This window comes from Panthera leo, chromosome A2 (genome assembly GCF_018350215.1).
Source record: "Panthera leo isolate Ple1 chromosome A2, P.leo_Ple1_pat1.1, whole genome shotgun sequence".
NCBI classification, from domain to species: Eukaryota; Metazoa; Chordata; class Mammalia; order Carnivora; family Felidae; genus Panthera; species Panthera leo.
In genome coordinates, this window is record NC_056680.1 from 153,620,371 (window position 1) to 153,647,785 (window position 27,415).

The 27,415-nt window shown below is 49.2% G+C and overlaps 1 protein-coding gene and 1 long non-coding RNA gene across 6 annotated transcripts in view; one reads left to right on the forward strand and one right to left on the reverse strand.

Annotated features, from left to right (window-relative positions):
* Window positions 1-307: 307 nt before the first annotated feature.
* The window catches only part of DENND2A (DENN domain containing 2A), a 102,710-nt gene continuing 75,602 nt past the window's right edge, over window positions 308-27,415 (reverse strand). For all 5 annotated transcript variants that reach the window (XM_042926552.1, XM_042926535.1, XM_042926532.1 and 2 more), the window contains 7 exons: window positions 25,720-25,868; window positions 12,606-12,783; window positions 10,922-10,963; window positions 6,349-6,466; window positions 5,789-6,034; window positions 4,107-4,193; window positions 308-2,968 (listed from right to left, as the gene is read on the reverse strand). In XM_042926552.1, the coding sequence (XP_042782486.1) occupies window positions 2,937-2,968; window positions 4,107-4,193; window positions 5,789-6,034; window positions 6,349-6,466; window positions 10,922-10,963; window positions 12,606-12,783; window positions 25,720-25,868 (852 nt within the window). In that variant the 3' untranslated portion in view covers window positions 308-2,936. The remainder of the gene's footprint in view (window positions 2,969-4,106; window positions 4,194-5,788; window positions 6,035-6,348; window positions 6,467-10,921; window positions 10,964-12,605; window positions 12,784-25,719; window positions 25,869-27,415) is intronic.
* Window positions 20,515-25,759, forward strand: LOC122212660. The gene is made up of 3 exons (XR_006199254.1): window positions 20,515-20,585; window positions 23,053-23,094; window positions 24,763-25,759. It is a non-coding gene; the product is annotated as an uncharacterized LOC122212660 (long non-coding RNA).

The following is a 27,415-nucleotide window of genomic DNA, read 5'->3' on the forward strand; positions in this document are numbered from 1 at the left end:
TGAAAATGGTTTTGGTTGTCGCTAATGTTATGAGTGTGCCAAATGGCAGTGAATTTTTCACTTCAAAATGATTAATTTTAGGGGCATCTGGGTGGCTCAGTGGGTTAAACAACTGACTTTGGCTCAGGTCATGATCTCATGGTTCCTGAGTGAGAGCCCCACATCAGGCTCTCTGCTCTCAGCACAGAGCCTACTTCAGATCCTCTGTCCCCCTTTCTGTCTGCCCCTCCTTGTTCATTCTCTCTCTCTCTCAAAATAAATAAACTTGAGAAAAGAAAAAAATGATTAATTTTATGTTCTGTGAATTTCATCCCAATATAATAAAAAGTGGGGTGGGGGGAGAAATGGGGCGGGTATGAAGGAGGCTGTCAAGGATCAAGGAGGCAGAAGGATTATCCCCACTGCCTGGGGGAAATGGACCATGTGAACTGAAATGCAGTAACGGAGTGCTTGTAAACACACACACATTCTTCGTTAAAATGTATGCTTTTTCTTGGCATTAGAGGACTTGGTTCTTGGACAGATGCTCCGTGTGAGGCACGACACATAGGCTGAGTGGCGGTCATCTGGTCTAGCCCACCCAGGTCTTCCAGCCACACTTGGTTTCTGAACCCGAACAGTGTTGTCCATCCACAGTCTGCCCTAAGCTGTGAGCTGGGATTACAATTCTGCTTTGTTTATCTTGCCTCTGACCCTCCCCAGCCTAATTTCCCACTTTGCAAATTGTAGACAACTTTTCAGTTGATTTAGTTTGAACATAAGCAGAGTTGGACCGGAGGAACGCTGGGAAGGCGGGTAGGAGGGTTCTCCAGGGTCTGATGATGTTCTCTTCTTGACCTGAGTGATGGTTACACGGATGTGGTCATTTGCAAAGGTCTGTTATGCCGTATACTCACGATCGGAGAACTTTTCTGTTATGTATATTTTACTTCAAGCAAAAATGAAAATGAAAATAAGGCAAAGTACTGAGATACTTATACAATGATGCTTTTCTCAATGCTCTTTAGGATATTAAAAACTGGAAATATCCTGCATGCAGAAAGGTAGAGGATTGGTAAAATAACTTTTAGTACATCTATAAAATAGAGTGTTACACAATCATAAGAAATGTTGACAAAGATGTGTATTTATTCACCTGGAGGTGTTAAGTAAACAATATAATATGAAATAAGTTAGAAAAGAAGGTATATTCCAAAATATTAAAAGAGATCATCTCTGGGTAGAATATTGGTATTAATAAAATAAACTAATCTGAGGAGCTTGTTAGGTACAAATTCCTGAGCCCCCAAGACTCAAGAGACGCCTATTCAGTCTCCCCCGCCCCCCAACCCCAACACACATACCTACCCAGGTTAACTGTGATGTATAGACTGGTTCCTACCATTTTGGGGGGTCTTGGACCCCTTTGAGAATCCGATATAAACCATGGATCCTCTCTCCTAAAAAACAAATGGACATACCAAAGCTTGGATACAACCTGCAGGTGGGAGGGGGTCATTCATGACTCCAGTTAAGAACCTTTAATGGAGAATGACAGGTCAACCTCTTCTTCATTTTCCTTCTTGTTCTTTTTTTTTTTTTTCCCTTAGAAGACTCCTTGCTCCCAACTCCCTAAAGGTGAGAACCTCTGCCAAGTGGCACAGGTCCTTGGGCCATTACAGAGTTCAGACTGCTGGTGCCGTCCGGAGGGGATCCACCAGTGGGATATGCTGTGGTGGCGGGCCTGAGGCCTGCTTGAGAACTTGCCTGTGCTGCCCACCATTCTTTTCCTGCGTCCCCCCTGAAGCCCTTGCAGGATGGCACTTGGGGTGCAGCCTCTTCCACACCTCCCTGCTTCTGGTCCAGAGGAGTAAGCCTCCTCGTTGGAGCACAGGTCTGAGGAAGCTAACCCCGAAGTCTGGATGCCCCTCTTGTTAACATCAACACCACAAGCCCCTCCATTTTTCCTGCACATGTACTATTTCACTTATGCCGATTTGGGTCCCTACAACGAGATGGGAACGTTTCCTGCGATATAAATGGGAATAGGGTCAAAGCTGTGGCTTCCATGTTTTAAGGACCCCAAGAACATTTCCTTAACAGACCTTAGCAGGAGATTTCCTTCTTGTGCATGCCTCTAAAAGTCATGGACTGCTTGGGCAGTGAGTGATGCTACGGCTTTGAAGAGAGAAGAAGGCCATCCAGAGGAGTCAGGTCCTTTTGGGACGAGACGACTGGGTTGTACAACAAATGACCTTGGCCACCAGGTGGCATCACTGGCTGGCCTCAAGTGCAGCTCATCCCAGGAGGCAACTGTTCCTACAGCCCCGATATGACCTCATTCCACACACAGGCCAATCCTTTCGGGGAGAGGAAAGGTGTCCCCCACCCCCCTCCCCACTTGTGAGCAGGAGCGTGGTAGGCATCGCCACAGCCCTCCTCCCCTGACACCTGCATCTGTCCCCGCCTCTGCCAGAGGAGCACCTTGTTTCTAAGTCCCTGGTCACTGCTCCTGCCCTCCTCCTCCTCCCTCCTCTTGGCTTCAGAGCCCAGCTGCCAGGCAGGATGAACCAGGGCAAGATGGCACAGGGCAGAAGAGACTCTTCCTAGCCCTGGCATAATAAAAAGAAAACCCAAACACTTTTCTTTCTTTTAATACCTAAGGTTAAAAATATAAAAAGTCCCAAACCCAACAACCCAAACAATACATCTGAATGTCGGTGACATGCCTGGTCTCAGGTCCCCTTCACAGCGCTGTTCTGGAGAAGCAGCACCTGCTGCACGGCTCTTGGGCCCTGGGTCCTGGGGAGGCTGTGCGGCAGCCGGAAACCATCCTGGCCTTCACCCCGCACGTGGGACAACCAGGACCCAGCGTTTCAGAAAGGCCACTGGGACTGTTTTTTTTTTAAAATGTGCTTGCACTAGGAGGAAGTTTCCCCTTGAGGACGAGCCGAAGGTTATTTCTTGTGGAGAAACTTCATCTTATTGCCTAAAAAAAAAAAAAAAAGAAAACGAGAACATTTCACCAGGCGGACAAAAGTGAAATCCTGCTCTTTTCATCCCAGACGCGGTGTGGACAAGTGTGGCCTCCGGTGTCACCCCTGAAGCCTCTCTGTGTGCCCTTCCGTGACGCAAAGGGATCTTCCCCAGAGGTGGGAGTTTGGAAAGGAAGAGCTTCAGAGCCGGAAAGGAGGCTTTGCTCCTGCACTGGTGACACAGGAAGCACTGAATGTGCCGTGTCCTTGAAGAGCCAAGGATGGAGAAGACTCCCGGCGGCGGCCCGGTGGGTCGGGGCAGGCACAGTATGGCCACGTGTAGCTCCTCCTGTGCCTTGTCAGTGCAATTCAACCAGAGTCCTTACGATTCTTTTATTTTCCTTTTAATTTTTATTTATTTTTTTAAGTAATCTCTACACCCAACATAGGGCTCAAACTCATAACCCTGAGCTCAAGAGTTGCACGCTCCACTGACTGAGTCAGCCAGGCGCCCCAAGGCCCTTATAATTCTTATGTTTCCACTTTTCAGGGCCACCTGGAGGCTAGTCCAGGCCTTTCCTGCCACACACCCTTCTCTGGTTCCCTTCGCACTTCCTAAACTCAATTCCCCAGAAGATTTGAGAGTGTGGGAGTAAAAAAGGGGGAACGAAAAGGGGGCACCTGGGTGGCTCAGTTGGTTAAGCTTCCAACTCTTGATTTCAGCACAGGTCATGATCTCTTAGTTTGTGGGTTCGAGCCCCGCATTGGGCTCTGTACTAAGGGTGTGGAGCCTGCTTGGGATTCTCTCTCCCTCCCCCTGTGCTCCTCCCTTACACACAAGCCTGCTCTCTCTCTCTCTGTCTCTAACTATATAAGTTAAAAAAAAAAAAAAAAAAAAAAAAAAAAAAAAAAAAAAAGACCATGGGAGCGAAGGAACAGCGAAGGAAGATAGCAAGACAGCCCAGGGGGCTGTAAAGCAGGAGGGGTCCTTAGCTTCCTCTGTTTATATTCTGGGGCCAGATTAGAACAGGAGGTTACAGTGCTGGTGCAGAAGCACAGCTCAGCATTATTTAGGACCCACCCCAGGGGAGGCAACTGGCTGAGACTCCAAGGACCAGAGGCTGGTGCTGGGGACTGACAGCTGGGCCTTACCAAGTCCCTTCAGGAACCTATTGACGCCACTGTGTTCTCCACTGGGGAGTGTTTCCAGGTACTCCTGGGCTCGGACCTCAAACAGACCTGTTGGCAAAAGAAATCCCAGCATTTTAGTCCCTTCTCTTTCCCTCTCTTCTAAACATACCCATTTCCTTACTGCCATAAAAAAACCTTGCTTCTGAGACGAGCGGCTCCTATAAACATGCTCTGAATCGTAAGGTTTCTAAGGGTTTTTACTGCCCTTATAATTGCCCAACCTTGTGCAGTAAGTGTCTTTGGGAGGCTAGAAAGCTAGCCCGTATGTGAAATCCTATTTTTATTCAGCAAACACCTTCCAAGTGTCTATACCGTGCCAGGCATGCGGTTTGGAGGATGAACCAGACGGCCCTGGCTTTCAGGACTCCTGCAGCCTCCCATACAAGGAACGCTGGCCAAGTGGTTGGCTTCCTGGGAATCCATCAGCCATCTATCAGCTCAGCAGGGCCAGACACAGCACCTCGTAGGTGTGAGGCCAGGGCGGGAGCCTCAGCCATTCTGTCTTCTTTTCTCATCGGTCTTCCCTGGATAGAGGCTGCCTTCCATGCTACTTTTAAGCTTTTGTGTCTCTCGACCTTTCTATCAAATAGTGATCTGTAGACAGATATGCTGGTAAAGCAGAGCTTCTCTTTAAAGGAATCCTATCATGGGCAGTGTGACTCATACTTTAATCAATTTCCTTTTGTCTCTTCAGTTACCACTCATCAGAATACCTGAAGTGTGGCCAGCCTCCATCACCACTTTGCAAAGAGCTCCAGGAATGTGGGGCTTTGGTTCCTTAGCCTAGTCTCTGCCATCACAGCACCAGAGGACAGCAAGGCCCAGGCCGAGGCTCTCCCAGGACCCCTCTGCCCTCCCTACTCACTGCACCTGGGTGGTAAGCGTCTCTCCACCGACCCCAGTCTAATCCCATCGGTGACCGTCTTTACCCACATTTCTAGCTTTTCGATTCCCGAAAGGGCTTAAGATGATATAAGAAAGAGAGGGGAGTGATCTGATCCTCCTTCACATACTTTGCCTCCTCCAGCCCTGGAAATACGATGGAACCCAGCCAAAGGGGACAGGAAGAGGGAGGAGAGAGAGTGCAGGAGGGGAATGGGTGGCCTCTGTGGCGAGATGACCCCCATGCTGGGAGAGCCACTGCTGTCCTCCCTCCTGTGTGGTCAATCTGGCTAAGCATCAGGAGGCCCTCACACAAAGTGGAGGCCTCGGCCTTCCTGTCTTCCCCCGTCCCGTCCCAGCTGGCTCCTGCCATGCCCAGTGGAGATGGAGGAAAGAAGGGCAGAAGGGAGGAGGAGAGGCCTGAGGAAAAGGAGACGAGGGGCCACAGAGAGACAGGAGAGAGTGTTCTCAAGGGTTTCGTCAAGTTGGAAAGATAGAACAGAAGGAGAACTTGCCACCAGAACCTGGACTGTGGTTCTGGGAGAGGCTGTGAGAGGGGACAGAGATGGCCCGAGAAGACAGGCAGGACACTGGGGCAGCTGGCTCAGCTCCGAGGTGGCAAGAAGGGGCGTTCTCCAGAGCAGGCAGCCGCACTGGTCCCACCAGGGCGCTGGCTCCATGACCTTCCTTTTTACTCATCTGCCCCCGGGGCCAGGGCGTCCCTAGCTGCCTGGGCCCCCACGTGGAAGGTGCCTCCTCACCTCTGGCATCCTGCCGGCGCAGTTCCCGCTCTTGGATGAAGCCCCGAAAGGTCTGGGTCTCCATGAAAACCTCCAGGAAACGGCGGAGGCTCTTGGAGGAGACGGCTTTGCGGAAGGCCTCTCGCTGCAGGGTCCTCTCCTCGCGCTCGCCCGCCGTCAGGAACAAGGAGTAGTGACCCACGATCTCCACGAAGAAGCGGACAAAGGCTTCTGACACCACCTCGTTCAAGGGGCTGGACTCCGGGCCTGAGCACAGTGCGGAGGGGCCGGTGAGGGCAGGGTTGACACAGAGCCCCCGAGACACAGGTTACCCAAGGTGATGAAGTCATTTCGTGTCCCCTTGTCATCAGGGATTTTAGGGCCCAAACGGAGGAGGCGGGAAAAATCGTCTCACGATTCAGTGTTAGCATGAGATCCAGATAAAGGGGTTACACACCCACTTTCTCTCCGGGCATGCCTCTCCGGCCGGCCACGTGGAAGGGACAGTCACTTGCCCATTTGCTCCCGGACTGTAATGACGGAAGAGCAAGGTGCAGTCTGGGAGGTGGCTGGGCACTTACCACGCTTGCAGTCCGGGGGCCCTTCGTCCTGGTCACTAGCCAGGTCATTCCTCTGCTCCAGAATGTGCTCCAGGGCTACCTGCAGCTTCCTGGGGAGAATGGAGTCCTCGTCATCCATCTGTAAAGCAGAAAAAGCAGGTGGGCCATTGCCCCAGGGCTTCTGGGGTGGATAACTGCATCCTGGCCAGCAGGTCATGCTGGATACACCGCAGGGCCATCCTGGCACGGTTTTTGGTTTAGCGGAAGGAATATGACTTAGAGACAGAGATCTGAGGTTTGAATCTCTATTCCACTTTTTACAAGCGGTATGAGCCTCGGTTTCCCCACTTGTAAAATGGGCTAGCAATCCATATCTTCCCCATTGTGAAGATTAAATGCATATAGAAGACACTGAGGAAAGAATTTGACAAAGATGTAAATAAATGAAAAGATATTCTGTGTTTATGGATTAGGAAAATCAATGTTGGGGCGCCTGGGTGGCTCAGTCAGTTAAGTGTCCGACTTCAGCTCAGGTCACGATCTCACGGTCTGTGAGTTCAAGCCCCGTGTCGGGCTCTGTGCTAACGGCTCAGAGCCTGGAGCCTGTTTCAGATTCTGTGTCTCCCTCTCTCTCCGCCCCTCCCCCATTCATGCTCTGTCTCTCTCTGTCTCAAAAATAAATAAACGTTAAAAAAATTAAAAAAAAAAGAAAAATCGATATTGTTAAAATGTCCATATTACCCAAAGCCATCTATAGACTCAGTGCAATCCCTATCAAAATTGCAATGGCATTTTTTATAGAAATAAAAACAGCCATCCTAAATTTCACATGGAACCACAAAAGATAATGAATAGCCAAAGCAATCCTAAGAAAGAAGAATAAAGCTGGAGGCATCACAATTCCTGATTTCAAATTTTCTTACAAAGCTATAGTTATCAAAACAGTATGGTACTGGCATGAAAAGAGACACATAAACCAATGGATCAGATACGAGAGCCTAGAAATAAACCCACGCATTTATGCTCAACTAATATTTGGCAAGGGAGCTAAGAATTCAATGAGGAGGGGCATCTGGGTGGCTCAGTCAGTTAAGTATCTGACTGGCTCAGGTCATGATCTCGTGGTTTGTGGGTTTGAGACCCACATTGAGCTATGGCACTGACAGTGTGGAGCCTGCTTGGGATTCTCTCTCTTTGCCTCTCTCTCTGCCCCTCCTCCACTCACGCTTCCTCTCAAAAATCAATTTAAAAAAAACTTAAAAAAACAAAAGAATTCAATTCAAAGAATGACGGTCTCTTCAACAAATGGTGCCGGGAAATTCACATGCAAAGGCAAAAAATTGGACCCCTATCTTACACCACTCACAAAAATCAACATGAGATGGATTAAAGATTTAAAGATAAGACCTGAAACTGTAAAACTATTGGAAATAAATGGAAAAAGCTCCTTGACATTGGTCTTGGCAACGATTTTTTCGGTTATGACACCTAAAAGCACAGTGACAAAAGCAAAAATAAAAAAGGGCCGCATTGCACTAAAGAGCTTCTGCACAGTGAAAGAAATGATGAACGACAGTCGTATACTTGCGCACCGTTGGTGCGAGCGTCAATTAGTGCAGCGGCTACGGGGAAACAGAACGGAGGTTCCTCAAAAAGTTAACGATAGGACTACCCTCTGATTCAGTAACCCCAGTAATTACTGAATTACTGATTCAGTAATCTGGGTATATAGCTAAAGGAAATGCAATCACTATCTTGAAGAGGTATCTACACCTCCATGCTTACTGCGGCATTATTCACAAAGGCCAAGACATGGGAACAACCTAAGTGTTCATTCATGGATGAGTGAATAAAGAAAATAATAGATAGGGGCGCGTGGGCGGCTCAGTCGGTTAAGCGTCTGACCTCGGCTCGGGCGGTGGTATCACTGTCCGTGAGTTCGAGCCCCGCGTCGGGCTCTGTGCTGGTAGCTCAGAGCCTGGAGCCTGCTTCGGATTCTGTGCCTCCCTCTCTCTCTGCCCCTAACCCACTCGCATTCTGTCTCTGTCTGTCTCAAAAAATAAACATTAAAAAAAATTAAAAAAAAAATAGATAACAAAAAATATACACACACATATACACGCATATATGTGTGTACATATGCATGCATACAACATGCATATACATACATACACACAATGGAACGTACACACACACACATACACATATAATGGAATATTAGTTATAAAAAAGCAGGAAATCTTGCCTTTGTGAAAACATGGATTGACCCTGAGGGCATTATGCTTAGTGAAAGGAGTCAGACAAAGACAAATCCTGTATGTTCTCCCTTCTATGTGAAATCTAAAAAAGCCGAACTTACAGATTTCGAGTAGAATGGTGGTTGCCAGCAGCCAGGGTATGGGGGAAATGGGTATAATCTTCAGGTTGTAAGATAAGTTCCGGGGAAATCCAATGCATGGCATGGTAACTACAGTTAACAACAGCACTCCACTGTATACTTGAGAGTTGTTACTAGGTCTTAAATGTCATCACACACACACAAAGGATAATTATGTGAGAGGATAGAAGTGTTAACTAATCTTATTGTGATAATCATTTCATAGTATGTACATGCATCAAATCATCATTGTAAACTGGTATATGTCAGTAATATCTCAATAAAGCTGGGGGGAAATTAAGTACAATACAAAGTCCTTGGCACCTAGTAGATACTCAACAAATGTTCCCCGCTGCCCCCACCCTGCAGGATGGCCAGTGCTAATAAGGGAGCTGTGGTCAGGACAGATGACCAGCGTGATCCGAAGTTGGCTTTATGATCTGACCTCAGAGCAGGAGGGCCTTGGGAAGGGCAAGCAGACAAAAGTAATGATTGAAAAAACCCAACAAACCACATTAACATGACAGAACTTGTCAGCAGTATGGCCACGTCCAAGTTTAAAAGCAATCCAACAGAATGCCTGGAAAACCTTACTACCGTGATTCTTTGCAAGATCTGATAGGAGTTAGCTCTCTTAGGCGAGTGGTAACAAGAAAATAAATGTGTATTATTTTCTCTGATAATGAGAGCAGTTTATGATCATTATAGAAAACAAATGAAAGCATTAAAACAATTTAAGATCTCTCACACTCTGCCTCCTTTTCAGTCTCCTATCCCAAACAGTTAGTATCCATGTTTTGGTGAGTTTTCCTTTCCATCTCTTTTAGAGGTGCGCGTGCACACACACACACACACACACACGTATACACACACACAGTTGACCTTTGAACAACTCAGGTTTGAACTCTGTAGGTCCACTTACAGGCAACTTCTTTTTCAATAAATCCAGTACAGTCCTGTAAAGGTATTTCTCTTCCTTATGATTTTCTTGGTAATACTTTCTCTTTTTTTCTCTAGCTTACTTTTTTTTTTACTTTTTTTTTTTTTTAACGTTTATTTATTTTTGAGACAGAGAGAGACAGAGCATGAACAGGGGAGGGGCGGAGAGAGAGGGAGACACAGAATCTGAAACAGGCTCCAGGCTCTGAGCTGTCAGCACAGAGCCCGACGTGGGGCTCAAACTCTCGGACCGTGAGATCATGACCTGAGCCGAAGTCGGACGCTTAACCGACTGAGCCACCCAGGTGCCCCTCTCTAGCTTACTTTATTCCAAGTATCTGATGTATAAGACATATAACAAAGAAAATATGTATTAATCAATTGTTTATCCTATCAGTAAGGCTTTTGGCCATCAGTAGGCTATCGGTAATGAAGTCTTTGGTTAAGTCAAAAGTTATTATACACAGATTGTCAACTATGCAGGGACACTTCTAACCCTTGTGTTGTTTAAGGGTCAACTGTGTTTTTTTCTTTCTCTTTCCTTTTGTTTTTTAAGATATTCTTTTTTTTTTTTTTTTAATTTTTTTTAACGTTTATTTATTTTTGAGACAGAGAGAGACAGAGCATGAATGGGGGAGGGTCAGAGAGAGGGAGACACAGAATCTGAAACAGGCTCCAGGCTCTGAGCTGTCAGCACAGAGCCCGACGCGGGGCTCGAACTCGCAGACCGCGATATCACGACCTGAGCCAAAGTCGGCTGCTTAACCGACTGAGCCACCCAGGCGCCCCTCTTTTTTTTTTTTTAAGTTTATTTTATTTTGAGAGAGACAGAGATAGCATGAGCAGGGGAGAGGCAGAGACAGAAGGGGTGAGAGAGAATCCCAAGCAGCCTCTCTGTTGTCAGCGCAGAGCCTGATGTGGGGCTTGAACTCACGAACTTTGAGATCGTGGCCTGAGCCAAAATCAAGTGTCCGATGTTTGACCGACTGAGTCACCCAGGCGCCCCGTCTATAGTTATAACCTATACAAAGCTTCTAACTGTTAGAAAATAATTTTCTAACACAACAAATGGGACTCAATCCATTCCCAAACCCTTCCCCTTTGACCCCTGCCTTCTGTCCTGTTCTCAGTACAGCCCGGCTAGGGATCACTCAAGCCTGCCGGCCTATTGTGCAATCCCAGGCCCACCAAGGAGCCTTTCCAGACCTGGAAAATTGTGTCCCAAACAACAGAGAGGTGAAAACAGAGCAGCACGCTGAAGCCAGCCTTTTTACTCACCTGTCTGAGGAACCGATTGTTGACCAGGTCAACCACAAGGACCTGCAAGATGAAGAAAAGGGACGATTACTGTCACCAGGGCTTCTGGGATGTAGTGACAGACTCTTAGCCTTCTTCCTTCTTGGCATCCCGACAGGCAGCTGGGGTGGGGGATAGAGTGGCCCATTTGTGGTTTCCCGACGTTGCCACTGTAGCCACAAGTGATGAAGAGGGGAGGTAGGGGGTGGGGAAAGGCTTTCCAAAATCGCATGCTTTCAACACTGAAACCACAGCTGGGACATGTGTATGCCACAGATTGGACTCCCTGTCCCGTTCCCACGCTGGCTAAGGCAGAGACTTTGGGACAGATTTTTAGTGTGCAGGTTACTGGGGTGGGCAAAAGATGCTACAGGCCCCCCAGGCCCCCCCCCCCCTTGCTTCCATTCCATTCGACGCTGCCACCCCCCACTCCCAGCTCGCTCTCTCCTCTCAGCTACCCAGGTGGCCTTTTCCTTTCTCTGAACGGGACAAGAAGAGAGAAATCCAGAGGAGTGGATCCAGCTGGAGAATAAATCAAGCTGCAGGTGCTGGGCTTTCATCAGTCAAAGCTTTTAGGGTAGGCACCTTCCCCTTGTCTCCGTAAACAGGGACTAGGGACTGGGACCCGGGCCAGGTGGGCCAGGTGTTGCGTGAGGCAAGTGAGGCGCCTAGAGCACAGGTCAGGAAAATGCTGGCCTCTGCTTACGTGACCCGGGGAGTGAGGCCCTCACTTGGGCCTCGGCATGGGCCACACTGGCTATGATGAAGAGCATGGGCCTGCATGGCCACCATGTTCTCACCAACAGCTGGAAACACAGGCTCTAATACATCCCAGAGACTGTGCCCAGGAGCTGAGGGAGCCCTTCCATTCCTCCTTCTGGGGTTGAACTGAGCCATTTCAGGGATCACACAGTACCCAGACAAGCTCCTTGCAGTTCAGAAACTTACACGCGAAGAGCTGCGTGTGCTGGTGAATACTTAATGGGGCTTCAGGCTACCTGGGCAATTAGAAGAGCCACGTCTGGGGCCCCGGGGTGAATTTCAGGGACAGGCGTTCCCCCGGGGGTTTGGAAGTGAGTAGTATCAGTTAGGCCCCTCTGGTTCCCTGAGTGCTGGGAGCTCAGGACACAGGACAGTGATTGATTATTTAGAGGAAGGAACTGGGGCTAAATACCCACAGAAATGCCAGGTAGGACGTTCCCTGCTTGGGTGCAAGCCTGAAAACCCAGAACTAGATGATTAAAAACATTTTGGTTGTTGTCTCTTTAACTGATATGAAAAAGGACCTGTTCGCACAATCTGTCAACTTTGTTATTAGTCCAAATATAAATTCCAGTTAGCTCTTGTGTGCTCCCTGCCCACCTCCCAGTTTTGGGGAGTGCAAGGGAGGGGAGGTTAGGGTAGATGGCTACTTCTGGATGAAACGTTTTAACATCTGGTTAAGTTGTAGATGTCTGCCCTTCTCAGACCAGTAGGTTCATTTAGAGGAGAGAACTGAACTTGCGGCTACTGAGGGTCCACTGAGGCGGACTGGAGTGGGGGGCGTGGATCTAACAGACAAAGCCATGGGGTCCCCCATTCCCTGCGTGCCTACAGTGCCTTAGCCAACACCTCCCCTCTACCTCGGGCACCCTCGGGAGGGAACAGCGATGCCCCCAGAGCTCACCTCTTCCAGCGGCAGCTCCCTGAGCAGTGGCAGCGAGCTGGTGAGCAGCCCGATGAGGAAGGGGGTTGGCGAGCACACGATGTCGATCATGGTGGGGGGCAGCACGGGGATGTAGGTGTGCTGCCAGGTGAACGGGTAGATGGCGGCCACCATTGCGTGGCCGCACTTGGACAGCGTGCTGCAGTGGAGGGGAGAGAAGGGGAGAAGGTGCAGATTCAGGGAAAGCTCCAGACACGGCCTGCTCAGGCTCAGAGGGTGGGCGGCCGCCATGGAGGAGGCTGGAGACAAATGTGGGCACTCCTCCCCGAAGGCGTGTTGGTCAGAAAGGGCGTCACGTGCGTAAGCAGGTACATCACGTAACACAGTCCTAACGCAGAGTATATCAGGCACATGGAGCCTGTGTGAGGCTTGGACACACAGCCAGAAGGACAGATTGAATGCCTCAGCTAACTTTTGCTAGTGTCCCTTCACATGCAAGCTACATTCTTTTATATTTTATTATTTTTTAAATGTTTATTTTTGAGAGACAGAGCATGAGCAGGGAGGGACAGAGAGAGAGAGGGAGACAAAGAATCCGAAGCAGGCTCCAGGCTCTGAGCTGTCAGCACAGAGCCCAACGCGGAGCTCGAATCCATGAGCCCTGAGATCATGACCTGAGCTGAAGTTGGACGCTGAACCTACTGAGCCACCCAGGCGCCCCATGAGCTACATTCTTGTAAGATCTTGACCACATCATTCACTTTCACCCCTCTTCCCCATATCCTTCCAAAACAACGAAAGCCTCTTTTCTCATGGATGCTCATTGATTTCTCTTACTGAAGACACTTTTATATTCTAACACTAGCTGCTTCTTCGTTCCCTTCCGCACATTCGCTCAGCCAAGCACGGATACCTAGGTGCCATCAGGGCAAACAGGGTGGCTCCTCTGGCATTTACATGGCAACCGTCAACTGTGAGGCTCTCCTTGTAAGCAAGAAACTCATATGCAGTCAGTTACCCCTTACCCAGAATTTAAAACTTAACAACAAAACACAACATTCTCTCTTAAAGAATAATGATCATGGTGTAGCCTTTATCGGCAAGCCCTGAGCTCCACTGATCACCGTCCCCAGTGCTCTGTGTGGAGCTTGAGTTCATGCCTGGTCTGCTGGATGAATGGGTGGATTACCCCGGGCTCTCATCTGGAATATCAGCCCCACTGTGCCACACATGGTGATGCCTGGCAGCCTCCCAGGGTGGGCAAGAGCTGACTTTCCCTTCTTCTGGGCAGTTTCTTGTTGCTGGTGAGCCTGCTGGGGTCAGACCCTCTCTGTTCACATCCTAGTATGCCATGGGATTCAAAACGTCAGAAGCTTGTTAGAAATATGTGTAATGTAAGAATAGAATAATAGCGAGGGCCCATGGGTTCTCCCTGGAGTATACAGCATCCTTCTCAGGCCACAAGCCCTATAACCAGCATTTGATTTGTTAGGCCACCTTTTTAATGTTTGCCCCAGTTTTCAGCTGAGTTCTGTTTAGGAAGCAGAGTCCTGGATAGATGAATGCCTCCTTACTGGGTTCCCAGGGATGTCAGGCACCTATAAAGGCATGCATACCTTGGAGATACTGTGGGTTCTGTTCCACACCCCCACAATCGAGCAAATATGTTTGGGAGTCAAATGATTTTTTTTGTTTTCCGGTGCATATAAAAATTATGTTCATAGTATACAGTATGCAAATGTGCAATAGTATTATGTCTATAAAGTGTATAGATTTCAATTAAAAAAGTTTGTTGCTAAAAAATGCTAACCATCATCTGAGCTTCCAGTGAGTCATAAATCACCAATCACAGATGACCATAACAAATATAATGATAATGAAAAATATTGTGAGATATTACCAAAGTGTCACACAGAGACACAAAGCAAGCAAACGCTGGTGGAAAAGTGGTGCTGATAAACTTGCTTGAAGCAGGTTGCCACAAACCTTCAACTTGTAAAAAAACACAGTATCTGCAAAGTGCAACAGAATGAGGTATGTAATGTCATGGTCATAAGACTTTCCCAAGCCCATTTGACTGGAATCACTTAACTTTGGCTTCCTTAAGGAGAAAAGATATTGGCTAGCAAGTGAAATACCCAGACAGAAAAAAGACAAATACCGGATGATTCCACTTACATGAGGGACTCAGAATAGGCAAATTCACAGGGACAGAATAGAACAGAGGTTACCAGGGGCTGGGGGAGGGAGAACAGGCAGTTGCTGCCTCTGGAAATGGGCAGTGTTGATGGTTGCAAACACTGTGAATATACTTACTGCCACTGACCTGTGTACTTGAAAAGTAAACCTTCTGTTATCTAAGGTTTACCACAATAAAAAAATAGCAAAAAAAAAAAAAAAAAAAAAAAAAAAAAAATCACTTTCTAAGGGAGTTCCTATGAATGTGGCACTCCCTGAACATCCTTAAAATACATACCAGCCCTCTTTTCCATCCCATCTGCACTCGGGGCCCCTTGAACCAGAGTAATGTTGAATCTTGTTCATTTATCAGCATGAGCCCTCTGACCTTCCTGTTCTCTGTCTTCGCAAACCATCACTCTCTGAACACTCACTGGGGTCATGAAATGCTTCTTAGTAGCACGGAACCCCCATGTTGCCCTGATATGTGGTCCTAGTCTCTTCTTCCAAATTATCACCCCCAAAATGAGAAAGATGCCACCCCAAGATTTCCTTCTTATCACTATAATACCTTCTTTGTAAGAGTGAGGTATATACAAAGTATGTAATACCCTCTTGAGTAACAGTGACCCAGAATAATTAAGTCAGGACTTATACCAAGGAGAATAACAGCAATCATTCAGCCAGTGGTTTGGGGTGACTTCTGTCTTCCAAAAAATCTTCTTTCAAAGCAGAGAAGCATTTTCTTAAGGCATCACTTTCTCTGAGATACCAGGAATGTTTATACTTTCAGTGAGTTGCACACCATTTGTGTTTAATTTTCTTGATCACGAATGTGTTGAATTTACTCTGTTCTAAATTTCTTTAGTTTTAGAACTACTCTGTGTGTGACCAGTCTACAAAGGTGATCTGCTCACATACTATAGTTGTGAGAACACAGCCAAGAAAACGAGAAGAACGTTAAAAAATAAAGGAGGATAGTTAAGTAGAGTGGATTTTTACAGACTATACTTTGCAGCCCATCATTGGGTCCTGAAATAATTTTAGTGGGTTGTGATCAGCATTAAAAACAACAAAAAAGGGGCACCTGGGTGGCTCAGTTGGTTGGGCGTCGGACTTCGGCTCAGGTCGTGATGTCATGGCTGGTGAGTTCGAGCCCCACATAGGGCTCTGTGCTCACAGCTGGGAGCCTGGACCCTGCTTCGGGTTCTGTGTCTCCCTCTCTCTGCCCCTCCCCTGCTCACGCTCTGTCTCTCTCTCAAAAATGATAAACATTAAAAAAACACACACACACACACACAACAGAAAGAAGAGACAAGAGACAGTGTGTTGCAATGCGTTTCAGGTGTAACTATCTGTGTGTATGTATGTGATATTGGCATTGGGTCTGGACGTGAAATGCATTTCTCATCATGGTCTGTAATAAAAAGGGTCTGAAGCCAATGACTTGGACTGAAGAACTGGAGGTTGGAGGCAGGTGGACAGAGATGGTTCAACTGGAATTCTGGTATGTTCCATTTTTTACTGGGAGGTTGGCTTTCACTCCCAAGGGACTAGAGGGACCTTAAAGGAGACTGTAGGAAAGAATTCCCTGAATGAAGCCTCATGTATGAAACCTGTCTCTTTTTACAGCACATTTGTTGTGAGCTCCTAAACAGAACTTGGAGGGAGAGTGGCGGGTCCCCACGGAGGGCGCTGTCTGGCGGGGTCCACCTCAGCCATCTCTGAGGCTCTCACTTTCCACTTGCTACCGGAAAATAAAAATGCAATGCTCACGCTGAAGAGTTCATTTACATTTTAGAGTTGTGGTTTAAGCACTTTTGACCCCAGGGAAGTTGTAAAATCACATAAGTTTAAACCTGGAGCCACCTTAGAGATAGAATTCATCTTTTGATTTTTTTTTTTTTTTTTTTAAGTAAGCTTTATGTCCAACGTGAGGCTTGAACTCACAACCCTGAGGTCAAGAGTCCCTTGCTCCACCGACAGAGCCAGCCAGGCGTCCCTCCTTTGGAATTCTATAGCTAAAGAAACCTAGGCTGAGGTTGACCTCTGAATTAAGGGTGGGGAGCAAGGCGGCGCCCGGGGACCGGAGGAAGTGAAGAGATCCCGAGAGAGGAATGGAGGCCTGAAGAGGCACAGAGAGAAGCCTTTTGTGGTTTTCTCAATCACTGCAATAGAAAAACAAATAAGTTTAACTTTTTTTTCCCAAGTCAAAGAAAAGGCCTTCTGCCCTTTTGCTTTCTTGTGGCCTCATGGTTGGAAGGAGAAAGCGCGATCGGTGGCTCGCTTCTCTCTGCTGCTAGGGCTCCCTGTGGCTCCTAGGGGAACCCTAAGTGGGCGAGGCCCCCGGAGGTCAGGCAGGCCCCCGTTCAGCTGCGGGGAGTGTGCACCGGCTGCACAAGGAAGGCAGTTGGAACCGGTTAGGAAACACGATAAGCAGTGCCAGCTCTTATGAGTGCTAGCCTCACACATACAGTGGGGGGGATACGTGTTACTGAGGAAGATCAAATTCACTCTTGCGGCTGGAATGCACTGACCTAAAGGTCACCAGAATTCAATTCTGAAGGGGACCCACGATGACAACTCAGCCGGGGACCCCGTTGGCCATGTAGGTAGGCGCTGCCACTGCCGTTTCTCCGAACAAGTGGTTTCTGTTTGTTTTCAAATCATCTGATGTGCTGTTGCAGCTGGAGCCCAATGTTTCTGCACCTGGTTATCATTAGCACCTCCGGGCAGGCGCAAAGGGGGCCCGGTGTGCTCACGACAACAGGTGGGCAGGGCTGAGGAGTGTCTCATTCCTCTTGCTCGCTAGCCCACACCAACACGCTAAAAACAAAACAAAACAGAACAAAAAAAAAAAGCCCCAAAGGACAAAAATACACCTCCCCCTCTTGAAATACTGGAAGGAAAGGTCAAATTCTGCCAAGAGTACAGTGACAACTCTTCCCCCAAAATAAGTGGTAGAGGAGGAAAGAAGGGATTATTCTGAGTGTCGCTTGTGCTTTCCTCGGTCTCTGCTGCAAGCCATAATGACATTTTATTCTCAGACTCGTGAAGGTGAGTCTCCATGGGGGTGGGGGGTGGTCTCTTAGGAATATGGAAAGAACAGGTTTTGGTTTGGGGGACACAGAGGATGACTTTTCAAGCAAGCTCGTCACATGCCCTCCCTGAGCGGCCTGCTGGTTGGAGGAGAGGCAGGGTTTTTGGAGGAAGTCCTAGGAAGAGAGCCCTCCCAGCTGGCTTGTGTTACGTGGGGGTGGAGGAAAGGAACACCAGCCTGCATCTGGGATCAATTTGTACAAAAGCAGGGGAGGGAGATGATGCCCACGTGTGAGGCTGGCTGGGCCACAGGGTTTAAAGATGGGCACAGGGGAGAAGGGCCAGGTCCCAGAATGCTTTGCTACTTGGCAGTGCTTCACGAGGGTTGAAGCATTAGCCCAGAGCCACTGGGATGCGCCTGTGCGCGCTCAAGTTCTCCTGGACGGGGGTGCGACCAAGCCCCTGTGCCACAATATGGGCTTACTATGTTCAGCAACCTTTCAGCTCATCTGGGAACCAGAAAGAACAGAGCACAGAGCCTCCTGTAAAATGGTGCCAGAAAAGTCAACAATGAGTTTCCTGAGTTAGACAGACTCCCCAGGAATTTCAGGAATGACCCATCAGCATCTGTTAGTATCCCAAGCAAGGCATCTCTCCTGGTGCATCATTCCCAGGAACTGGAGTGAAAGGCGAACTTCGGTCTGCTCTGGTGCCTGGGGAGACCTAGTGGGAGATGGATGGCACTGGCTGCTATATTTCCATTGCCGTACTTGTAAACCTGGAAGTGACGTGTAGCTGAATTAAACAACAACAACAACAACAACAACAACATAGGCTGGGCCTCAAGAAAACTGGGCCAACTGGGTCTGCTACTCCCCGTATGCTCTCAGGTAAAAGCCCTGAACTTCCTCATCTATCAAATAAGTAAATGGACTAGATAATTTCTAAACTCCTTCCAGCAAAATGTTTACAAACTACAAATCTACGAGAGAAAGCCAGGAACTGGGAAGAGCTGGAAATTGAAAAGAACTACACCTGGTCATCGGAAGACAATTCTAGGGCTCGTTAACGGAGATAGGACAGAACAGCAACAGTGAACTAACAGACAAAAGCAGTGGAGAGGTTTTGAGTCCTGGCAGTAAGTTCCAAAAAAGGCGGTAACACAAAGCAAGCACGCCTGAGAGCATGTGACCCTGAGATGGGTTTGGAGTAGAAGACAATTTGTGGTTATGCTAGTCTCTTAATCCGGCTCCGCATGTCATCTTTGGTGTTCATATGCAAACATAGGTAGTTGACCCTTCATATTTAATCAGACTGATGTCATTATGTTACTAGCACTGTATTTTTCATAGAATTTTGCTGATTTAAATGTATGTACCTCTGTCAGCCACGCTGAGGACCTCTGAAATAGTTTCTTGTTTTTGTTTTGTTCTACTTTTTTTTTTTTTAGTGTTTATTTACTTTTGAGAGGGAGAGAGTGCAAGTAGGGCAGGGGCAGAGAGAGGGAGACAGAGGATCCAAAGGGGGCTCTGTGCTGACAGCAACGAGCCCGATGTGGGGCCTGAACCCACGAACTGCGAGATCATGACTCGAGCTTCAGCCATCCAAGGTGCCCCCTGAAGCAGTAGTTTGAATTTTTTTAAGCTTATTTATTTTTGAGAGAGACAGAGAGAGAGAACAGGAGACACAGAATCCGAAGCAGGCTCCAGGCTCCGAGCTGTCAGCACAGAGCCCGACACGGGGCCCAAACCCACAAACTGTGAGATCATGACCTGAGCCGAAGTCGATGCTCAACTGGCTGAGCCACCCAGGTGCCCCATGAAGTACTATTTTGGATGCCAGGCCACCAAGGGGGCAGCTACCAAAACTGCAGGTCGGCCTCAGGCAAGCTCATTGCCTAGAGAGGGCAGGCTCACAAAGCCAACCTTGTCTCAGACAGACGGTAAGCATTGCTGAGCACAACTGGTTCTAGGCAGGACAGAGGACTTAGGCTTACAGAAACCGATGAAACAATGAACCGACAGAAGCACACAAAAGGATGAAAATGCACAGCCACCTACGAACTTATCTGTGTAGTTACCCAGGTGTGGAAGGCACGGCGCAAACTCCGGTATGTGTCAAGATTTGACCACCTGATCCTACTTATCATCAGCCAACAGTCCCTTGGCTTCTAGCCTTCATGGACTCCAGAAAGATAAAAGTGAATTTCTTAAATGTTAAAAATCTGTCCCATCTAAAACTTTTGTACAGATTTGTTTATGTGCAGCTCTGACTTCACTATTCAGCCTGGTCTGTAGATGTAGTCAAAACTTTGGGAATTGAAATTAATAAACTAAAAAACAAAATGTTTACCATCGGGGCAATGAAGAAAGGGGTATGAGCAAATATTTAGCTGGGTTGCTATGACAACAGAACAAGCCATCACAACAGCATTCTTTCCTTTCCATCTGTCAAAACTTCGGCTTGACAGGGCCTTAAGAAACACTCAGGGTCCACCCTGAAGATGAAACGGAGCAAAAATGTTATTCTAAGTTTGATAGATTTTTGGCTCGACTTAAAACTCTTCCATAACTCATTCAGCATTTGCCACAAGTCCCTGCTATTTCCGCCTGCAGTGCGCAGACTCCCCGGCAATGAAGACTGAGAACGCTGTGTGGCAGGGGAGGGAATGGCGGAATGACTACGGGCCTAATGCAGGCCCCCGTCCACCCTGGGAAGCCACGCGGCCACTCCCGGAGCTTGTGGCATGTCCTGCTCTCATGCGCTGTTCTGCGGTGTCACAAGGTTTGGGAGGAATCAGGAGAACGGGAGGCTTGCTTCAACGTCTGGCTGGACAGGGCTGGAAATGGGAGCATGTGCGGTGGTGGTGGGGGGGGGGGGAGTACTTTGCCCAGTGAGGAGGAGGAAAGCCCCCCCACCCCACCTCCTGCCACAGGAGCTTATGCGGGAGGCTCTCTTCCTGCACCTTCCCAGGTCACACAACTTGCAGCCAGCCACTGTCCCCCAAGCCCTAGTTTGTCATGGCCTGGCCAGAGAACCCTTCAGTTCCTTATGGCTCTTTGCCCGTAAATCAGGCAGCTTTAGGTGCACACAGATTGGTCCTGGAGGGACAGCTGGGAAGCAGAGCAGGATGGAGAGGACAACATGGCTTCTGGCTTTTTCACGCAGCAGCGTCACACGTGTGATGTTCTTCGGTGGAGTTTCTGTGCTTTGATCACTAGCTATGTCACTTTTTTCTTTTTTAAAAAGAATTTATTATTTATTAAAACAAAATTTTTTGAGACAGAGCAGGAGCATGAGAGGGGCGGGGAGAGAGGGAGACAGAGCAGGAGCATGAGAGGGGCGGGGAGAGAGGGAGACACAGAATCCGAAGCAGGGTCCAGGCTCTGAGCTGTCAGCAGAGCCCGATGCAGGGCTCAAACTCAGGATCCGTGAGATCATGACCTGAGCTGACGCTGGACGCTTAAATGCTGAGCCACTGGGGTATCCCTATTTTATTTCTTATTTTAGAGAGAGAGAGAGAGAGAGAGAGAGAGAGAGAGAGAGAGAGAAAGAGACAGAGCTCAGCACAGAGCCTACCTGATGTGGGGCATGATCCCACAACCCTGGAATCAAGACCCGAGACAAATCAAGTCGGGACACTCAATGGACTGAGCCACTGAAACGCCCCACGATTTTATTTTTAAGTAATTTCTACACCCAGTGTGGGGGTCGAATTTACAACCCTAATGATCAAGAGTCACATGCTCCACTGACTGAGTCAGCCAGGCATCCCAGCGATGTCCCAGGCTTAGCTGGCCTGTTAGGGAAGGGGTCACAACCGAGAAACCCAAAACTGAGGCCTCCAGAAGTAGACCGTTTAAGCTGTAAAAGGAGGTGCAGAGGGCCCCAGCTTTGGGCACAGTCTAGGTCAGAGGCCTGGGAATCCTGGAGAGGACCCACAACATGGTGTGTATTTGTCTTTAACCCAAGTGATGTTAAGAGGGGCATTCAATGAGCACACAGTTATTTCGGCATCACACCAGCTCTGAGGTGTCTAGGATTAGAATCGCAGACGCCAAGTAGCTGGGACAGGCTTCCCAGGTGATTTCTACTGAACAGATCAACCTGGGAGAGGAGAGAGCCTACCGAGGGCAGGGAGATGTGGGCTGGCAGTGCTGACCTTCCCTCATCAGCGTGTTCACAGAGTCAGGCAGCACTTGAGCTGGAGAGGTCCTGCAGAAATTAGATGATCCCTCCCCCACGGCACAGCTGGACACACGAGGTGGTCATCCCCGGGGACGCTTTGGAAAGCACAGGATGCCTGAGGAGGGGAGTCCTGGGTCAGGAATGGGGCCCTTAGCAGGTTCTGGGCCAGGGTCACTGGGAGGGCAAGGCACAAAGAAGCACAGTCCCAGGAGGCCCAGAGCACTCTGACCGTGCAGCCGGGAGTTTCAGAGCTAGGAGAGAGTGTGGGGGTCATCTGGACCCACCTGCCTTTCCAGGCCCCAGATGGAAGGCCATAAGAGAGGGAGAGCCTGGGGAGAAAACCACAGAAGTCTCAGCTTCTTCCGTAGACAATTCTAGCCTAACTGCCAAGCACAAAGGGGGTCTTAATGGCATGTTTTTAAAAAGACTTTCCTTATGGGGGCGTCTGGGTGCCTCAGTCGGTTAAGTGTCTGACTTAGGCTCAGGTCATGATCTCACGGTTTGTGAGTTCGAGCCCCGCATCGGGCTCTGTGCTGACAGCTCGGAGCCTGGAGCCTGCTCCGGATTCTGTGTCTCCTTCTCTCTCTGCCCCTCCCCCACTTGTGCTCTCTCTCAAAAATAAATAAATGTAAAAAAATTAAAAAAAAAAAAAAGACTTTCCTTATAGATTTCTGTAGGTGGGGTCACAGGCATGGCCGCCCTGCACCCTACCCCCCCACCCCCCCGACCAAATGAGGCCAGCTCCTCCTCCTTCCTTCTCATTTTCTCTGGAGCCAGGCTGCCTGTGTCCCAGCTCTTCCACTAACCTCTGGCTTGCTTGAGCAAAGTGTCTTAACCTCTGTGTGCTTCTTAGTTTCCTAATAATAGAAGCTATGTGATTGAGTTGTCAGGAGTCTGAAAGAATACAGGTCAAACCCTTCCAAGAGCCTGGCCCAGAGGCAACATTCCAGGGCTCCTAACGGTTGCCTGTTGTTACTGTCCTCTGGCTCCCGCCTGCTGTGTTTCCTTCTTTTCCAGCCTCAGCTCTGTGGGCCTTTATTTATTTATTTTTCCACCTCTTCAGGTCTGCATGGAACTCGTGTTGGATAGAAACATAAGTTATTGGGTAAGAGAGATAACACTGTGAGCCATTTGTAACAGGAAAAGTACGGGCTGCCTTTGGGGCCAACATGACATGGGAGCCCAAGCAGGTCAGAATGACAAGGGACCTGGGTGCAGACAAGCCCTTGTTTCATAAATGAGGAGACCCAAGGCCAACAGTGGAGGATGTTCAGGCTTCCTCCCTCCTGGGGGCGGGGGGTGGGGGGGTCACCCCTAGGCCCCACGTCCTGTGTGATGAGAGATGGGCTGCAAGTCTGAAGGCCATGAAGGGTTTAAAAATGTAATTAAGATACTTTCCATACACACACACAGCAGTTAGCTGCACTGTGGCCCAGCCCTGGACCCAAGGACAGCACCAACGTTCTCCATGTCCCTGCAGCATCCACAGTTGCCATCTTACCCCTCTCCCCTCTCACGGGTGTTTGCTTGTCCAAGGGACTAAGTCTCTACCGGCAGAATACCAGGCATCATGGAAGCTGGGGACACTCCAAATGCCTCCAGTCTGACCACATTGGTGACCTGTCTTCCCCACAAAGCTGCCCAGAGCAGGAGGGGAGGGGATGGTAGAACTAACAAGATGCAGCCACTGGGCAGGGTCCATTTACAGCCATGGGGCTCCTTCTCTTTCCTTTGTCTCCTTACAGCAGTTCTGTGGGAGGGGCTTTAACCCATCAACCCAGAAATGTGTCCAGGGAGGGGGTGGGAGGGCGAGGTGGTGGTCTCCTCCCAGAGATCTCTGTCCTGAGCCCTTCCAGCTGTCTTGGTCCCCTAAGCCTGACACATCCACTCTGTTGCCCTTCAGGGATGCATTTGTCTTTGACCCTCTCTGTTCTCACCTCTCTTGCATCGTACTTTGACAAGAAACACAGATGATATTTTGTGTTCTCCTCTGCCCGGGAGGAAGCCTGGGGAGGGCACACTCCTCTCCAGCCATGCCCATCAGCCTGGACATTTTCTCAGGCTGGACCTTCCTGAGCCTAACATCTTCAGCCCAGAAGCAAGCTCCTCAGGGGACTGTCTGGCTCCATCGCCAATCCTGGTGGGCAGCACGTTTACTTGGCTGGCAATCGCTTCTAGCCTAGGCCTTTCTGAGATTCCCCACTCTCCCCTCCCCCACGGCCGAGCCTGAGAATTCTACTTCTGGGGGACAGAGCGGGGCTTCCAGAGAATACAGACAGCTACTAGAATGTCCATGAAATCCGACCCTGGCCACTGAAGGGTTATTACTCCTCCTCAGCTCCCAGAGCCCCAACCTTGAGAACTCTCCCATCTGAACTCCCCAGTGCCCAGCGAGCTTGGAGAGCTGCCTGCGCCCAGCGGAGTGCCGGCCCGCTTCCTGAGCGGACCCCAGTGCACAGGGAGTGCAATAACCACGACAGTAAAAGTGAATAGCTCGCTAAAGGCCAGGGTGGGATCGGGCTGGGAATAGCCAAGTGGCTGCTATCCAGAGAGGAGCATCACCAAGATGACCAGATGGGCTGGCGCGGGAGGAGAGGACTGGATTCCATTTCCTACCACATTCCTGATGAACTCCACGTTCATACCTTCTGTCCTTGCCATTCCTCTTTCCCTGTTCCTCTTCCTCCCTTTTGTTTTCCAGACTTGGGAGTCAGATTTCCTCTGCAAACCACGGTTCTTTAATTTTTGTGTTTTTGGCATTTCTTCTCTCCAGATGGACTCCTCGGTTGGCCTCATCTGCTTTCACTGGTTGGCTGGCCATCTCTGACTGGGTCCCACATCTCAGCCCCTCGTGGAGTTTCACTCACTGCCCGTGCCGCTGTGCCCTCAGCTCCAAAGCAAAGAAGGCTCTGATTCGGTATTTTGAAAGGAGGAAAATGCCAGGAATTCTTTTTTTTTCTTCCTAGTTTAGAATTAACTCGAATCCCTACCTGTATCTCCTTCTGGCTCTTCCTTGCTTTGTGACGTGGGCTTTGCAAATCACTGAGTGTGACCCACAGGACGTGGGGGGCATCCTACCAAGCAGCGAGCAGGTGTGTGTGACTCTGTGTAATTTATTTTAGCACTGAGAGGAGGGGGCGTCTTTGGGATACATCTGTGCTCTAGCACAACCCTGCAGCCGTCTGTGAACCTTGGCTCCCTGCCTCCTCCTGGGCCTTCCTCTCTGGGCTCAGCTGCAGCCAACGGCTTTGCAGTTCCTGAAGGTGTCACGCTCGGCCTCCGGCCTCCTTGCCTTGCTCCTTTCGCCTGGAATGTGCTTTCTACTTGCTGTTAGTCTTAGGACTCAGCCAGAACTGGCTTCCTCTGAGGAGGAGGGCCCTCCTCCTGTCTAGAACACACTGCTCTGGGAAGCCTTTACAACACAGTACTGGGTGGTCTGCTCAGTTCTAGAACCGTCGGTCCCCCAGCACACGGCAGAGCGCCCAGCACACAGTGGAACGGGTGGAAGGCAGGCTGCAAACCAGGTAAGTGTGTAGGGAGGCGTGGGCTTACCCGGTGTTTCAGAACCGCTGTGCCTTACAGATCTCCACTCCTCGCTGCCCACTGACCCGCACTCTTCCCTCAGGGTGCTTCCTTGGCAGTCCCCGACAATCACCTGCCCTACACGTGCCAGCCAGCCCGAGACCGACCATCATTCAGACACTTTAGTAGGAGAGGCCACGGTTGGTACCTGAGCTTGTCTGCGATGAAGATGACCCTCCTTTCCAGAAGCAGGGAGGCAAAAACACAGAGCAGGTGGCGGACGCTGAGAGAGGAGAAGAGAGACTCAAAGTCTACGTGTTCGAGCCGGGAGTCCAGCGGGCGGCACAGTTCAATCACCTGCCGGGGAACAGGAGCAGCCGTGAGGAGGGGCCGCACCACAGGCCGGGGGCTCTGAGGTCCTCAGCAGGGGGCACCCACTGGCAGGGGAAAAGGCAAAGGAAACAAGGAAGACAAGGCGACTGGGGAAAAGAAAGATCCTAGGAGACTGGGGAGCAGGTACACTTGGAAGTGACTCTGTCACAGTTGAGTGTGAGGACAGTTCGGATGGAGGTGGGGACATAGGGTGGCAGAATCAATGGCCCTTGACCCAAAATGGCTGGTGGCTCTGGCTGGCGATGACATATTGGACCACGCCCCTCCCTGGAAGTGCCATGACTGTTGCTATCCCATCACTTAGAGTCCCACAGGGAAGTGTCTGCCTCACAAGGGAATTTTACCTGCTGGAATGGAGTCATGGGCTCACGGAGAAGGACCAAAAGATCCAAGCAACACTTTCAAGACTCACTTCCTGTAGAAGGCATTTCTCAGTGAGCCCAACCCCATACCAGTCCCTTCCCTATGATGTGTCTTACAGCTTGTATGTTCAGTGGGCATAGTTTCTCATTCTGTACTTGTTGAAATGTTCCCAAATTCATCTCAAGTCACTACTCCTGTGTGTGCTTTTCTTCTTCTTTTTATTTCTTTTTTTAAAATGTTTATTTATTTTTGAGAGAGGGAGAGAGACAGAAAGAGCGCACACGAGTGGGGTTCGGCAGAGAGAGAGGGAGATACAGATTCTGAAGCAGGCTCCAGGCTCTGAGCGGTCAGTGCAGAGCCCGACGCGAGGCTCAAACTCACAAACCATGAGATCGTGACCTGAGCCAAAGTCGGACGTGTAACTGACTGAGCCACCCAGGCGTTCCTGTTTTTCTCTTTTAATAGCTGACTCCTTCACAGTGAGCAGAGACCAGTGTTTTACTCTGAGCACCATGCCTGCCCGGTGTTGCCCACACAGTGGGGCACGTTAATGTTAATATCCCTATGGCCAAGTCGCCTATATCTGGTATAGGACAGTGCAAGACTCTCCAGCAACAGGGAGAATGCTTCTCTCTGCTCTGGGAAAATGAGTTGTGGCAGAATATCCCCTTCCCATCCTCCCCTCCCCATCCTCCCCTCCCCTGTCTCCAGAGGTGACTTCGCTTTTTCAAGGGCTTTTGGAAATAAATAGATACTCAGGCTGGATGGGATGTACCTTCTGATGTCCACAGAGCCATATAAAAGGAATGGGAAGGAGAAAAACAAAATCCTGCATTCAATCCCAACCCAGCCAAGGAGGGGAACATGCCTCAAAGTCCTAGACAGGTGAAAAAAAAGTAGTACCTGAACTTGTCTTCCCTGAAAATAATCTATCTTACAATATGAAGTTATAGAGGTGACGGAGACCAAAAACATAAATGGGTTCAAATGCTATCTATGAGTGTAATGGGCTATTAAGAGTAGCTAAGGATGTTCAATGCAGGTCCCTAATCTGTGGGGCCAAGGTCATGCAAAGAAACATCATATACTGCCATGACATAGTTCTGGGGATGCTGTCTGGGAATGAATCCTCGAATGGATAGACAGGA